The sequence below is a fragment of the Mobula hypostoma genome, chromosome 5 (genome assembly GCF_963921235.1).
Source record: "Mobula hypostoma chromosome 5, sMobHyp1.1, whole genome shotgun sequence".
In the NCBI taxonomy this organism is placed as follows: domain Eukaryota; kingdom Metazoa; phylum Chordata; class Chondrichthyes; order Myliobatiformes; family Myliobatidae; genus Mobula; species Mobula hypostoma.
Genome location: NC_086101.1, coordinates 186,658,345 through 186,673,364, shown reverse-complemented (window position 1 = coordinate 186,673,364; position 15,020 = coordinate 186,658,345). Strand labels below are relative to the sequence as shown.

At 44.8% G+C, this 15,020-nt stretch overlaps 1 protein-coding gene across 8 annotated transcripts in view; it reads left to right on the top strand.

Moving 5' to 3' along the window:
* palld (palladin, cytoskeletal associated protein) overlaps positions 1 to 15,020 on the top strand; it is a 452,869-nt gene that overhangs the window by 251,635 nt on the left and 186,214 nt on the right. For 7 of the 8 annotated variants that reach the window (XM_063049510.1, XM_063049511.1, XM_063049512.1 and 4 more), the window contains 4 exons: positions 2,029 to 2,170; positions 6,110 to 6,133; positions 10,408 to 10,530; positions 13,425 to 13,719. In XM_063049510.1, coding sequence (XP_062905580.1) covers positions 2,029 to 2,170; positions 6,110 to 6,133; positions 10,408 to 10,530; positions 13,425 to 13,719 — 584 coding nt within the window. The remainder of the gene's footprint in view (positions 1 to 2,028; positions 2,171 to 6,109; positions 6,134 to 10,407; positions 10,531 to 13,424; positions 13,720 to 15,020) is intronic. The other variant, XM_063049509.1, reaches the window with a different exon arrangement.

The following is a 15,020-nucleotide window of genomic DNA, read 5'->3' as shown; positions in this document are numbered from 1 at the left end:
TGACTGAACCATTGGATCTGTCCTGGAACTTTGTGCGTGTCAATTTTGAAGTCTTGTTTTTATTTTCCTAGTCACCTTGACTGGCAGCTGCTTCAGTGTCCATTGCAAAATCTTCCATTGTAAACTCTCTTATGCTTTCTTACAAGTCTCTTCACGTTTTTGTTAGCTTTAGTTTATGTTAGTTGCAGTTTCACCTTAAGTCATGTTGACCTTGCATTTAGCACTTTTTTCTTAATTTTCTGTCTTTCTTCTAAGGCTATCCATGTTTCCTGCTGTATCCATTCTTCGTTCTTCCTTCCAGCTCTGTATCCTAGACAAACCTCACTGCTCTCTTTGATGACTGAAGCGATCTGTTTCCACATTGTGTTAATCTTGTCTACTGACACAGCCTTGTCAAAGTCTTGCAAAGTCTTAAGCTGAATGATGAAGGCAGGTCTCACACTGGTGTCCTTGAGCTTTTCGACATCAAAGCGTCTTTGTACATGTGTTCAGGTCACAGTGCTTCTCAGCTTGAGTTTCATCACTGCTACAATGTGGTGATCACTTCCTGTATCTGCTCTTCTCTTCACCTTTATTCACCTGCAAGGATCGTCACCACATACCATTAATCATTAAATGGTCAATCTAATTCTTGCCATGTCCATTGCCTGAGCACCATGTCAGTTTGTGGATTTCACGGTGTAGAAAGAGGGTACCTCTTATGACCAGATTGTTCATGGCACAGAATTCCACTAGTCTTTCACCATTGTTATTCATCGTTCCACATTCATGCATGCCCAATCCGCGTCAGTTGTTATTTCCCGTTTTGGTGTTTAGGTCATAACATGGGTTTTCTTCAATGTCACTATCGTTAGTTGGGGCATAGACTGGATCATAGTCGCGGTCACTTGCTTCCCTTTCAGCCTTCCGTTGATTGGTTTCTACCCCAGCAAGTACTTCTCAGTGCCTTGCTTCAAAATGACAGCTACTCCATCATGATCTTCCCTTCCTGCGTATAAAATTGTTTCACCAGTTGTTGCTGCCTTTAGCCTGTCAGACCCTGTCCACCTGCTTTCACTGATGCCCAGTGTGTGCAGGTTGTAGCAATATATTTCTGCAGTTATTTGTGCTAGCTTGTCAGTGTTGTATATGGTTCCTACATTCCGGAATTCATTTTTGGTCTTGGCCGTGGTCTTGGCAATGTTCAGAGCTTGCTTCATCCTGGCTGTAGCTTCCTCTCGGTTGTCAGTACTATCAGCTATGCAAGTCTTGAGTGCAGGTTCAGGAATACCATCACAATTAGATGTAGAAGAATTCTTCATTGCTATTTCCATAAAGTTTTATTTGACCAGTCAGGGTTGTTAGCCTTGAGCTGAATCCCCAAATCCTGGAGGACCGGTGGACCACTCGTAGTCTGGTACCTACCCTTTGACCTGTTTGGTGTGGGTGACCCTACCAAGAGCCAAAGCATAAAGCCCTGACGCCAGTCAACATAGCTCTCCAGGTCATTGAGCCACCAAGCCTCCAAATCACGACAGGTTTGAGGTCCTCTTGATGGTTTATTCATTCTGTATACTGGAAGAATCCTTCTGTTGAAAACTATTAGGAACTAATGTACAGTTTTTAAGTACTTCAGTACTTAATTTGTTTCAATTTGTTGTGTATTTCATTTTAATACATAATTTGTTACTCAATTTGTCTTTTTAACTATTTCCATGTAACTTCGGCTAATTGGGCAGCCACTTATTTGGGCCAAAATGTGCTCGTCCCAATGTGACCTAATTAACTAGAATCCGCTGTATATATAAAATTAAATATGTAGTGCAAAAAGAGAGCAAAAAACAATAGTGAGGTAGTGTCCATGGTTTCATTGTCCATTCAGAAATTTGATGGTGCTAAGGATTTCTGAATGGACAATGAACCCATGGTCAAGTGGATACACAGCATTGTTTAATTAAGAAATGACCTTAGATCAATACAGTGAGGTCACACATTGTGGTGCAGTCCGCAGTAAGCTGGACATTAATAATAGCTCTTGTTTCATGGCAGGTCTTGCAAGATGTCACTGCATCAGAGGGTCAAGTCGTGGTGCTGGAGTGTCGAGTGAAGGGATCTCCTCCTCTCAAAGTCCAATGGCAGAGGCAGGGAACAGAAATAGAGGACTCGCCAGATTTCCGAATCCTTCAAAAAAGTAATGCACACCATCAAGTATCATAGAGTCATTGCCTACTACAGAATAGAAACAGGCCCTTTGGCCCATCTAGCCCATGCTGTATAATTCATCTGCGTAATCCCTGACCATAGACCCTCCATACCCCTCTCATTCCTGTGCCTGTCCAAATTTATCTTAATTGTTCAATTCAAAGCTGCAACCACCACTTCCACTGGCAGCTTGTTCCACACTCTCATCACCCTCTGAGTGAAGAAGTTCCCCTCATGTTCCCCTTAAACATTTCACCTTCTGTTCTTAACCCATGATCTCTAGTTCTAGTCGTACCCATTCTCAGTGGAAAAAGTCTGCTTGCATTTAACCTTCATAATTTTGTATATCTCTGTCCAATGTCCCATCAAACTTCTTTATTCTCGGGCATAAAGTCCTAACTTATTGGACTTTTCCCAAAATCCCAGGTCCTCAAGCCCTGGTAATATCCTTGTCAATTGTCTGTGCTCTTTTTCAATCTTATTTGCAGCTTTCCTGTAGGTAGGTGACCGAAACTGCACACAATACTCCAAAGTAGGCCTCACCAACGTCTTATACAACTTCAACATGAGATTTTCCATTCCATTGTTCTACTCTTCTTGAAGCATCCCCTGAACTGCCGTCTCTCAGACAAAGGAAGTTCAAAGGCATATCTCCTCTGTGACGGTTGAGTTTCGCTCACTTTTGAGCTAGCTTCAGTTGTCTGCACTGGAGGTCTTCCAGCCCTCTGCTGCCTATGACTTCACTCACACCTGTTGGCCCATCTCCCCTGTGCTTGCAGAGACAGACCCCCATCCCCAAAAATGTCACTGGCACTTGATTAAGTAGTTCCATGATCCATAAATTCCCATTTCCAAATCCCATCCTGGACTACCCCTCCCCTTCTCTGCAATCTCCTCTAGCCCTGCAACTGTTGTGTCCCAATGAATATCCATTTCAATTCTACTTTCATTCCCACACTGGCATATCTGCCCACAGCCTCTTCTACTGCCATACTGAGGCCAGATGCAATGTCTCATATTCCATCTTCTTAGTCTCCAACCCAAAGTTAAATTTCTCCCACTTCTGGAGCCACTCCCCTCTGTTTTCCTTTCTTTCCTCCCCCTCCCTGATTTTCCCTCACTCTTGTTATGCCCTCACCCTTTTTCCCCCTTCCCCACCCTCACAACCTGCCCATTACCTGCCTCTGTTTCCCTACCTCATTCCCTTTCTTCCATGGTCCACTGTCCTCTCCTAATAGATTCCATCTTCCTCAGCTCTTTGCCTCTTCCACCTATCACCTCCCTGCATCTTGCTTCATCCACCCTGTCCTCCTCCCTCCCGCCTTCCCTCTCACCTGGTTTCACTTCTTTGCCTCCCCCCCCATCTTCTTATTCTGGTTTCTGCCCCCTTCCTTTCCAATCCTGATGATGGGTTTCAGCCTTAAAAGTCAGCTGATTATTCCCCCATTATATCTGCTGCCTGACCTGCTGAGTTCCTCCACTATTTTGTATACGTTGTTCACCTATCATCGACCAGCTTATGCTCCTCTCCCTCCCCCCTCCACCTACCTTCCTTATTTTGGTTTCTGCCCTCTTCCTTTCCAGCAATGATAGAAGGTCTTAGAACCACATGTTAAATGTTAATTTCCCTGCATAGATGCTTCTTGACTCGCTTGTATGTGTGTGTGTGTGTGTGTTCCACTCTGTTGGTCACCATTAAGCTTAGTTGTCCAACCATTGGCAGCCCTGCTTTCAGCTCACCGGAACTCCCTCTGAAACCCTTCCATCTCTTAACCCTCTCTGAAAATAATCCTGAAAGTTAATCTTTCTGATCAACCCTCAGGTCCCCTGAACATCTCACATTTCTTGCTCAGATTTGGCTCGATAACCCTGCTATGAACCACCTCAGTGTTATTTTCATTACATTAAGTGTGCTACATTAATCCAAGTTGCTTTTGCTTTGTTTTAAACAATTGCAGAGGAAGCTGGTCTCTCCCACTAAACTGGAAGCTCTCCACTTATAATTTCTCAACCATTCCCAGTCTTGTCAAGTTGTACTGATTAGAATCATTTTGTCATTTAACAGGGAAGGAGACCCTTCAGTCCAACATATCTGCACTGACCATCAGCTAACATCAGCTAACTGACCATATCTGCATTGACCATCAGCTAACATCAGCGAAGTGATCATAACTAACATCAGCTAACTGACCATATCTGCACTGACCATAAGCTAACATCAGCTAACTTCAGCTAACTGACCATAACTAACATCAGCTAACTGACCATATCTGCACTGACCATCAGCTAACTGATCATATTTGCACTGACCATCAGCTAACTAACCATATCTGCACTGACCATCAGCTAACCATTTACACCAATCCCATTTTCTTCTCCCTATATTCCCAACAGCTCCCCTGGATTCTACCAGAAGACGTAGGAGCAGAATTAGGCCATTTGCCCCATCGAGTCTGCTCTACCATTCCATCACGGCTGATTTATTATCCCTCTCAACCTCATTCTCCTGCTTTCTCCCTGCCCTTACTAATCAATAACCTTTCAACCTGAGCTTTAAATATACCCAAAGACTTGGTCTGTGGCAATGAATTCCACAGATTCACCACATCTGATGAAAGAAACTCCTCCTCAGCTCTGTTCTAAAGGGAAGTCCTTGTATTCTAAGATGCCCTCTGGTCATATTCTCTCCTGGATTCTAGTTCTTACCTACCTACCCATTACGCCGCTGGCATTTAGGGCAGCAATGAAGGTCCTTCTCTATCTGTCCATGCTATTGCACACAGATATAGAAGATTCTTCATTGCTGTTTCTGTAGCAATTTTATTTTGACCAGTCAGAGTTGTTAGCCCTGAGTTGTATCCCCAAATCTGGAGGACTGGTGGACCACTCGTGGTCTGCTTCTACTCTTTGACCTGTTTGGCATAGGTGACACTACCAAGAGCCAAAGCCTAAAGCCCTGACTCCAGCCCACATTGCTCCAAACCTATGACAAGGTTGTGGTACTCTTGGAGGACTTACCTACATACCAGGGACAATTTACAGTGGCTAATTAAGCTACCAACCCTCACGTCTTTAGGATGTGGGAGGAAACCAGGGCACCCAGAGGAAACCCAAGTGGCCGGGGGAAGTATGAAAACTGCCCACAGATGGTACCCAAGGACAAGATATGTCCTGGATCACTGGAGGTGTGAGAAAGCAGCTCGACTCACTTTGTCGACTGATTTTACACTTATGGACACATGTGAAAAAGCTTTAACTTACTTAGAAATGTACTGCTGTGCGCTAGTAAGATCGCTGCATGACTGTCCTGCCTTAGAAACTAGTTTATGTCATAAAACCATTTTCACCTCTAGGAATCAAACTACACATGGTTTACAAGAATAGCAACGAGGGAAAAAAAAAGTTCTGGACTTCACAAGTTTTACTTTCAGAAAATGTAAATGAGTTTGAACAGAGGGTCGAAGGATAAGCAATTCTCAAAACAAGTGCAATTCTTGGGCACAATTTACAATCAAAATTTCTCCCTGCATCCACCAAGCACAATACCCTACATAGTGGTTAGCCCAACGCTTTACTGTACCAGCAACACGGGTTCAATGCCCACCACTGTCTGTAAGGAGTTTGTATATTTTTCCTGTGACCGCGTGGGTTTCCTCCGGGTGCTCCGGTTTCCTCCCACAGTCCAAAGATGTATTGGTTGGTAGGTTAATTGGTCATTGTAAATTGGTTAGGCTAGGGTTAAATAGGTGGGTTGCAGGATGGCACGGCTCGAGGGCCAGAAGGGCCTGTTCCATGCTGTACCTCAATCAATCAATCAATAAAGAAAGAGGAAAATCTACTTTAAAATATTAGAGAGGAAACAAACTGCTATAATTGTTGTTCTTTGTTTTCCATTTCATATATCGTGCTCCTGATGTGTCCCTCCCAGAGCCTCGAACAGCTATTGATCCTGGTGAGTACTGGGGAAATGACCATCAATGTGGTGGAATGTGAGGGTATAAACGTTTGTTTGTCTCCATCAGTAAAAACCAAACACAGTCTTCACTCCGCTTCCAATGTCTAGTTCCCTTGAAGTCAACAGAGCTGCATTTTCAAAGGAAGAACAATCTGCAGATACTGGAAGTATGAAATTAAAGCAAGAAAAAGGTTTTGACACGAGAGATTCTACAGATGCTAGAAATCTTGAGCAAGACACACAAGGTGCTGGAGGAACTCTATGGAGGGGAATAAACAGTTAATGATTTGAACTAAGAGAGAAAGAGGGCAGAAGCCAGAATAAGAAGGTGGTGGGAAGGGAAAGGGTACAAACTGGCAGATGATAGGAGAGGCCAGGTTAGAGGGGAAAGGTAAGTGGGTGGAGAAGGGGAAGGAGGACAAGCTGTCAGGTGCTAGGTGAGTCCAGGTGGGGAAGGGGATGGAGGTCAGGCTGTCAGGTGATAGGTGAGGGGGAAGGTGGGGAAGGGGAAGGAGGGCAAGCTGTCAGGTGATAGGTGAGACCAGGTGAGGGGGAAGGTGGGTAGGTAGGGAAGGGGAAGGAGGTCAGGCTGTCAGGTGATAGGTGAGACTAGGTGAGGGGCAAGGTGGGTGGGTGAGAAAGGTTGGAATTACTGAGGCAGTGTGAATGGAGTAAGAAAGGCAGGTTAAAGTTTCAAGGCAATGACTCATCCTCACATGTTTATCGAAACATACAGTGAGATGTATCATCTTGTGTCAGCGCTTCTGGCACCAACACAGCATGCCAACAACTCACTAATCTTAACCTGTACATCTATAGGTTAGAAACCTAGAGCACCAGACAAAATCCACACGGCCACAGGGAGAACAGACTGAGAACATGAGTTATGAATTCCTTGAAAGTGAGACTGTAGGTTGTAGAATCTGTTTAGTGTCGAGCTGAGTGAAGTTATCCACACCGGTTCAGGAGCCTGATGACTGAGGGGTAATAACTGTTCCTGAACCCAGTGGTGTGGGACCTGAGGCTCCCCCACCTTCTGCCTGATCGTAAGAGCAAGACTGGGCTGTATCCACCACTTTCTGTAGACCTTTTCATTCCTGGGCATTGGTGCTTCCATACTAGGGGAAGCAGGTTCCCTCTAAACCTCTTCCTCCTTACTCTAAATCCAGTTCACCAGTTTAATCTATTTTATTTTATTTAGAGATATATCACAGTAACTGGCCATTGCACTCCAATGTGTCTGCATCACCCAATTACACCCATGTGATCAATTATCCTACTAACCCATACTATCTTTGGACTGTGGGAGGAAACTGGAGCACTTGGAGGAAACCCACATGAGTCCCAGGGAGAACACCCAAACTCCTTACAGACAGTGGCAAAATTGAGCCGGAGGCCCAGCGCTGTCATAGCGTCACGCTGTGCTACCGTGTCACCCACATCCAAAGCTCACAGTTCAAAGTACATTTACTATCAAAGTATGTGTACTATATACAACTTGGAGATTTGTCTCCTTGCAGGCAGCCACAACACAAAGGAACCCATTAACAGAGAAGACCTACAAATGCACAGTGTGCAAAAGGAAGAGCAACTCGTGCAAACAATGAAAAATAAGCAAATAAAATTTAGAACTGAAATTCACGGAAGTGAGCTCACAGACATGAAAACAGTTCATCGCCTCAGCCGGTCCAGGAGCCCATTAGGTGCAGGCCACAGCCTCGGTTCAGCACAGAGACGAGTGAACCTTGCCAAGCAGCGAGCTGAAAGCTGGCCCAATCATTGCCTCCAGCCCAGTGCTTAAATCGGCCAAACATCAGCTTGCTCTTCGCTCTTGGACCTGGGCACTACCACTTCAATACGTTCTCAGGCCTGCTTCGATCTGACCTGCACCCATCTTTCCAATCTGGCCTGGCGATTAAATTGATCAAACATCAGCTCATTACTCACTCTTGAGCCCAGGCTCTACCACTTCAACTCTGCCTATCCACATCTGATATGTGGAAGAGTTTCCTGCAGCTTACCCTATCTGTACACCTCAACCATGTCCCTCCTTACTCTCCTCCACTTCTTCATCTTCATTCTCCGAGAATGATCATCCGTCAAGCTGGCCTTTTCTATCGCATTTTTCTTCGATAAGGCTAATCTACCACCACATACCTGGTTGGTCCATCACTCTCTGTTTGACCTACTGCCACGGTTAAGTGCTAAGGTGCATATCAGACATCCCACCTCTCCCGGAAGTTCCGGGAGTCTCCCGCATATTAATAGTGGCTCCGTGATGCCCGCAAATTATATACAATGTCCCGGAAATCGATTTTTTTGAGAGCAAGCGAGAAAGAGAGAGAGTGCGAGAGAGTGAGCGAGAGAGGCCACGAGAGAGAGAGAGTGCGAGAGAGTGAGCAAGAGAGACCACGAGAACGAGAGAGTGAGCGAGAGAGACCACGAGAGAGAGAGAGAGAGTGAGCGAGAGAGACCACGAGAGAGAGAGAGTGCGAGAGAGTGAGCGAGAGAGGCCATGAGAGAGAGTGCGAGAGAGTGAGCGAGAGAGGCCACGAGAGAGAGTGAGCAAGAGAGGCCACGAGAGAGAGAGAGAGAGAGGGCGAGAGAGTGAGCGAGAGAGGCCACGAGAGAGAGAGAGAGAGTGCGAGAGAGTGAGCAAGAGAGACCACGAGAACGAGAGAGAGAGTGCGAGAGAGTGAGTGAGAGAGTGCGAGAGAGTGAGCGAGAGAGTGAGCGAGAGCGACCACGAGAGAGAGAGAGAGTGAGCGAGAGAGGCCACGAGAGAGAGAGAGTGCGAGAGAGTGAGCGAGAGAGACCACGAGAACGAGAGAGAGAAAGAGCGCGCGCCATGGCAGAGTGTTCCAAAAAAAGAAAATATAAAACGTAGGTCACCCCAGACTACACTAAAGTGTACCCCTGCCTAATAGGGGTCAAAAATAATGACAGTGTTGCTCGCTGCTCTGTTTGCAACAGTGACTTTTCTATTGCCCATGGTGGGTTAAGACTGTAAAAGACATGTTGAGGTGAGTTTAACAGATGTCATTCGTTCATTAGCATAGCTAACATTATTCAAACTAGCTGCTGGCTGCTAAGGAGCTACTCTATTGCAGACATCCTACTTCTCCCGGAAGTTCTGGGAGTCTCCCGCAAATTGATGATGCTACCTCCCTGAAATGAGTTTTTGCAGGGTGGGATGTCTGGCATATTGTTATCTTCAGCTGTTCGACCTGCTGAATTCCTCCAGCAGATTGTTTTGTTAAACAATATATGATGGATTCCTCAGAAAGGGGCAGATGCTTGCCAATATCTATATAGATAAAAAGTTTCATAACACTTTAAAAAAGTTTGTATAAGTGTGAATCTACAGGATCTTTCTGTTTAGTCTCAGCTCTCTTATCAAAAATTGAAAGGCCCAGTTAGAGTGGATATGGAGAGGATGTTTCCTGTAGTGGGTTAATCTAGGACCAGAGGGCAAAGCCTCAGAACACAAGGATATCTCTTTAGAACAGAGATGAGGAGGGATTTATTTAGCCAAAAGATGGCAAATCTCTGGAATTCATTGCCACGGACAGACATGGAGGGCAAGTCATTGGATACATTTAAAGCAGGAGTTGATAGGTGTTTGATTAGTCATGGTTTCAAAGGTTATGGGGAGAAAGCAAGAGAATGGAATTGGGAGGGGTATTAAATCAGCCATGATGGAATGGTGGTGCAGACCTGGTGAGCCAAATGAAATCAGAAATCAGAATCAGGTTTAATATCACCAGCATGTGTTGTGAAATTTGTTGTTTTGCTTAACTGTTGAATGGCCTAATTAAAAGTTCAAAGTACATTTATTATCGAAGTACGTATACAGTTTTTAACCTTGAGATTCATCTCCTCACTGACTGTCATAAAACAAGACATCAGAGAACCCACTTAAAGACAGCCCTACACAACAAGACCATCAGATGTGTTCCTATTCTGCTCCTATGTCCCATGGTCTTGTGCTCTTACCCCACTGATTCCTGTCACACTACTAGATGCTAGAGCACATGATTTTCTTACGAGAATAATTTACTGTTACTTTGTGAAGCACTTTGTGATTTCCTGATTACACAAAGAGGAAGTTTTTGTTCTATAATCTGCACCTCAGATGACATCAGACGCTATTGTGAATCCCGACAAGTGCACCGGTTAAGCTCACTGACAACACTTCCAGCTGATGGTCGACAGGTTGTCAAAGTGTTATACGAAGGTTTCGTTGAAATGCAGTGCCTTATTTCTTTCAGCAGAGGAGATCTGCACCCTCGTGATAGCGGAAACCTTTGTGGAAGACGCCGGGAGGTTCACCTGCACAGTCACCAACGCCTTTGGCTCTGCGTCGTGCCATGCTCATCTCACAGTCTGTCCGGGTAGGTGCCAGCTGTAAAACAAAGGAGTTGGCAGCGGGGCAGAGGAAGACATCTTCCTCAATTGAATGCATTACCAGACTGATCTCTTTGAAATATCATTCGTGCCAGAAGATAATTTTTCCAATTTTTTTTATTTACAGGGATGTTGATTGTTTGATTGATTTTTTTAGAGATACAGCACAGAGTAGGCCCTTCTGGCTCTTGGAGCCTGCTGCCCCAGCAAGCACCAGCAAACCCTCATTGGGGATTCCCAAACTGGCACCTACGGATACCTTGGTTAATGGTACGGGCCCACAGTATATAAGAAGTTGGGAACCCCCGCCCTAGCCTAATCAAGGGAAAACTTACAGTGACCAGTTAACCTACCCTGTACATCTTTGGAGTATGGGAGGAAACCAGAGCACCCGGGGAAAACCCATGCATTCTGCTGGGAGGACGTATAGAGATTCTTACCAAACGGTACCGGAACTGAACTCTGAACTCCAGAACACCCCAAGCTACTGTGGCAACCATTTCCAGTGAGAGTATTTCCCTTTAGCTCGCGCCTTCCATTTATTAGTGGACAACCACTGAGTTCCAGAGAACAGACTTGTCTGTAGTAGCACGGGACACCTCTGGCACACTAGGCACCATAGCAGGTGCAAAGACTTTTGCACAGGACTGAATCTAAGAAAGAGCCTAGTAACAGTGTCAAGACAGCAACCTCTCCCACAGTGTCAGCAAAACAAAAGGGCTGATCATTGACTTTAGGAAGTGGGGTGGAGTACACAACACTGCCTGGATCAACAGTGCTGATGTGGAGATGATTGAGAACTTCAGGTTCCTAGGTGTTAATATCACCAACAGTTTGACCTAGTCCAGTCAAGTGGATGCTATGGCCAGAAATGCACACCAACGTATCTATTTCCTCAGAAGGTTGATGACCCCCATCAATTTTTACGGATGAACCATAGAAAGCATCAACTCTGCTCCAAACCATAACAAAACTGTAGTGAGTTGTGGACACAGCCCAGTTCATCACTGAGGACCAGAACGTTAAAAAAAGGATGTAATGCTGAGGCTTTATAAGGCATTGGTCAGACCACATTTGGAATATTGTGAGTGATTTTGGGATCCTTAGCTAAGAAAGGATATATTGGCATTGAGAAGGGTCCCAGGAAGGTTCATGAGAATGACCCTGGGAATGAAAGGGTTAACGTTTGAGGAGTATGATGGCTCTGGGCCTGTACTCGCTAGAGTTTTGAAGAATGAAGGGGGATCTCAAATATTGTAGGTAGAGTGGACATGGAGAGGGTGATTCCTATGGTGGGGTAGTATAGGACCAGAGGGAGCAACCTCAGAATAGAGCAGGATTTCTCAATCCTTTTTATGCAATGGACCAATACCATTAAGCAAGGGATCATTGGACCCCAGGTTGAGAACCCCTGGAACTGAGGGATGCCCTTTAGAACAGAGATAAGGAGGAATTTCTTAGGCCAGAGGGTGATGAATCTGTCAAATTCATTGCCACAGATGATTGGAGGCCAAATCTTGGGTTATATTTAGAGCAGAGGTCAATAGGTTCTTGATTAGTAAGGGTATCAAAGATTATGGGAAGAAGACAGGAAATAGAGTGGAGAGGAATAGTAAATCAGCCATGAAGGAACAGCAGAGCAGACTTGATGGGCTGAATGGCCTAATTCTGCTCCTATACCTTATGGTATTATGGTCTTATCTTGGAAACCAGCCTCTCTTTTATTGTCTCCGTCTGCACTTCCCGGTGCCTCGGGAAAGAAGCCAATGTAATCAAGTGCTGTCCCACCCTAGTCATTCCCTCATCTCCCCCCTCAAGAAACAAAAGCTTGAGAGCACATGCTGCCAGACTCAGTTACCAATTACTTAGAAGCAATTTTCAAGGGCCAGTTAGTCTACCATGGAAACATCACCGGCTGTTGCATAGTTACTCAGCTCCATTTGGGAAGGATCGAAAAGTACTGGCCTTGCCCATGAAGCCAGGATCAGAAACAGGTTTATGTCATTAAATTTGTTGTGTTACAGCAGCAGAGTAGTACAATACATAAAATATATTACAAATTGTAATGAGAAATGTACACTCAGTGGCCACTTTATTAGGTAAATCTGTACACCTGCTCGTTAATGCAAATATCTAAGCAGCCAATCATCTAGCAGGAACTCAATGCATAAAAGCACGCAGACATGGTCAAGAGGTTCAGTTGTTGTTCAGACCAAACGTCAGAATGGGGAAGAAATGTGATCTAAGTGTCTTTGATTGTGGAATGTTTGTTGGTGCCAGATAGGGGAAGGGTCGAGTGTCTCAGAGACTGCTGACCTGCTGGACTTTCACACACAGCAGGCTCTAGAGTTTACAGAGAATGGTGCAAAAAGCATGCAGTGAGCAGCAGTTCTGTGGGTGAAAATGACTTATTAATGAGAGAGGTCAGTGGAGAATGGGCAGACTGGTTCAAGCTGACTGGAAGGCAACAGTAACTCAAATAACCATATTACAACAGTGATGTGCAGAAGAGCATCTCGGAACACACAGTGAGTCGACCTTGAAGTGTATGGGGGTACAGAGCAGAACATACAGGAGGTACGTAATAAAGTGGGCACTGGGTGTAAATATAAAAATCAAATAAGTACACAGAAAGAGAGCATAAAATAGTGGGGTAGTGTTCACGAATTCATTTTCTGTTCAGAAATCTGATGGGGGAGGCGAAGAATCTGTTCCTGAAACATTGACTGTTTATCTTCAGGCTCTTGTACCTCCTCCCTAATGGTGGCAATGAGAAGAGGGCATGTCCTGTGAACGAGAAACAACTTTACCATTTAGCTCTGCACCCACTGCCTAAAAACGTGACTTACTTCTAAAGCTTTCTGTCTCTCTTTCTGCGCAGGTGTTGAGGTTTCGTCAAACAATGGAAGTGACTTGCTGGACAGTCCTAGCCCGTCGCCTCAGACTGAAATCAGTTCTCTGGAACTGCCTCCCAAGAGGATAGTTGATCCTGTCCAGGTGAACAGCCTTGAGATCAAACCAAGCGTGGCTGCCTTCCAGCTGGAGCTGAACTCGACTGATATCAAGACTAATGGCACCTCATCCAGCCAGGAGCTCAACGGACCAAACCATGGACAATCCATCCTGCTGCCCTCTCCCGTGAAGGAACCCCCGCCGCTCGCCGCCAAGCCCAAACTGTAAGTCCACCAGTTCGTTCATGTGCATTAAATATGCCATCTTTGGAATGGGTATCTTGCATGTTTATCTGTGCTATGATAAAACTACGCAATGTACAAACACAATTCTGTTCTACATATCCTGAAGCTCTGGACACTATTGTAAAGGGAATCACAAGGTGAGTATCCATCTAGGAAGATGGACACAGACTGGGGTTCTTGTGTGTACAACCTATAGCAAAGATTTAAATGAAGTGATCATATCCATGCTGACATATAATTGTGATTTATACTGGTGAACATCCTTCCAGCAGCTCCTGCGTCCAAGCTGGTGCCAAACGTATTGCTTTATAAGCTTTCCTTTGGATTACTCTAGTGAGGCTGAGAGGGGGATCTTGACAACTGGGCCTCTCAGTATCCCCATACCTTCTGCCCAGGCTTGTGATGATGATCGTCATCACCCATTGTCCTTGAAGACAGACAGGTGCCAACCAATAACTGGAAATGCCTGTGATATAAAATTGGGTGCCTGTGTGAGCTGTAAGGAGGATGCAAAGAGTCGTTGTGGAGCTATAGACAAGCTAAATGGTCATAGTCGGTGAAAAAAAGTTGAAAAATCTAAGGATATCGATTGAAAACTAAAGATTTCTTTTAAAATGATGAGATATGGAAAGGTGTTGGTCATCAGAGGGATCTAGATGCCCCGGAGATGAATCACTAAAAGTCACTGAATATATTAAATAAGGTGTTAGCTAGATTTCTGTCTCTCAAAGGACATGCAGGAGAATGGGAAGAGAGCAGAAACTTGGTGTTGAGAGAGCAGCTCAACTGTGCAGATACTGACTGACGGAACAGGTCTGAAGGGACAGTTGGGACTTAAATGTTCATATTTTCTATGATTCTTAGAAGTCAAAAATGTATTTTAGTCTTGTCCATGAGATCTTTTGTTCACATTTTTATTTGCCAAGCCTATGGACCTCACTATGAGCTTGCACCTCATTGTCTACCTGCGCTGCTCTTTCTCTGTAGCTTTATTCTGCATTCTGTCACTGTTTTACCTAGTCCTACCACAGTGCACTGTGTAATGAATTGATCTGTACTGAACAGTAACTGTACTTCACTGTGCCTTGATACTTGAGACAGTAATAAACCAATTCTAATCTCAGTTCCAGTAGCTAATATTGAGGGATTGCCTCAGAAGGAAACAGATTCAAATTGGTCAGTTTCCTCCTGATTTTCGAAAGACATACGGGTTGGTAGGTTAATTGTTCATATAAGTATAATTCGAAGGTGTGGGCTCGTTGGGCCAGAAGGGCTCGTTA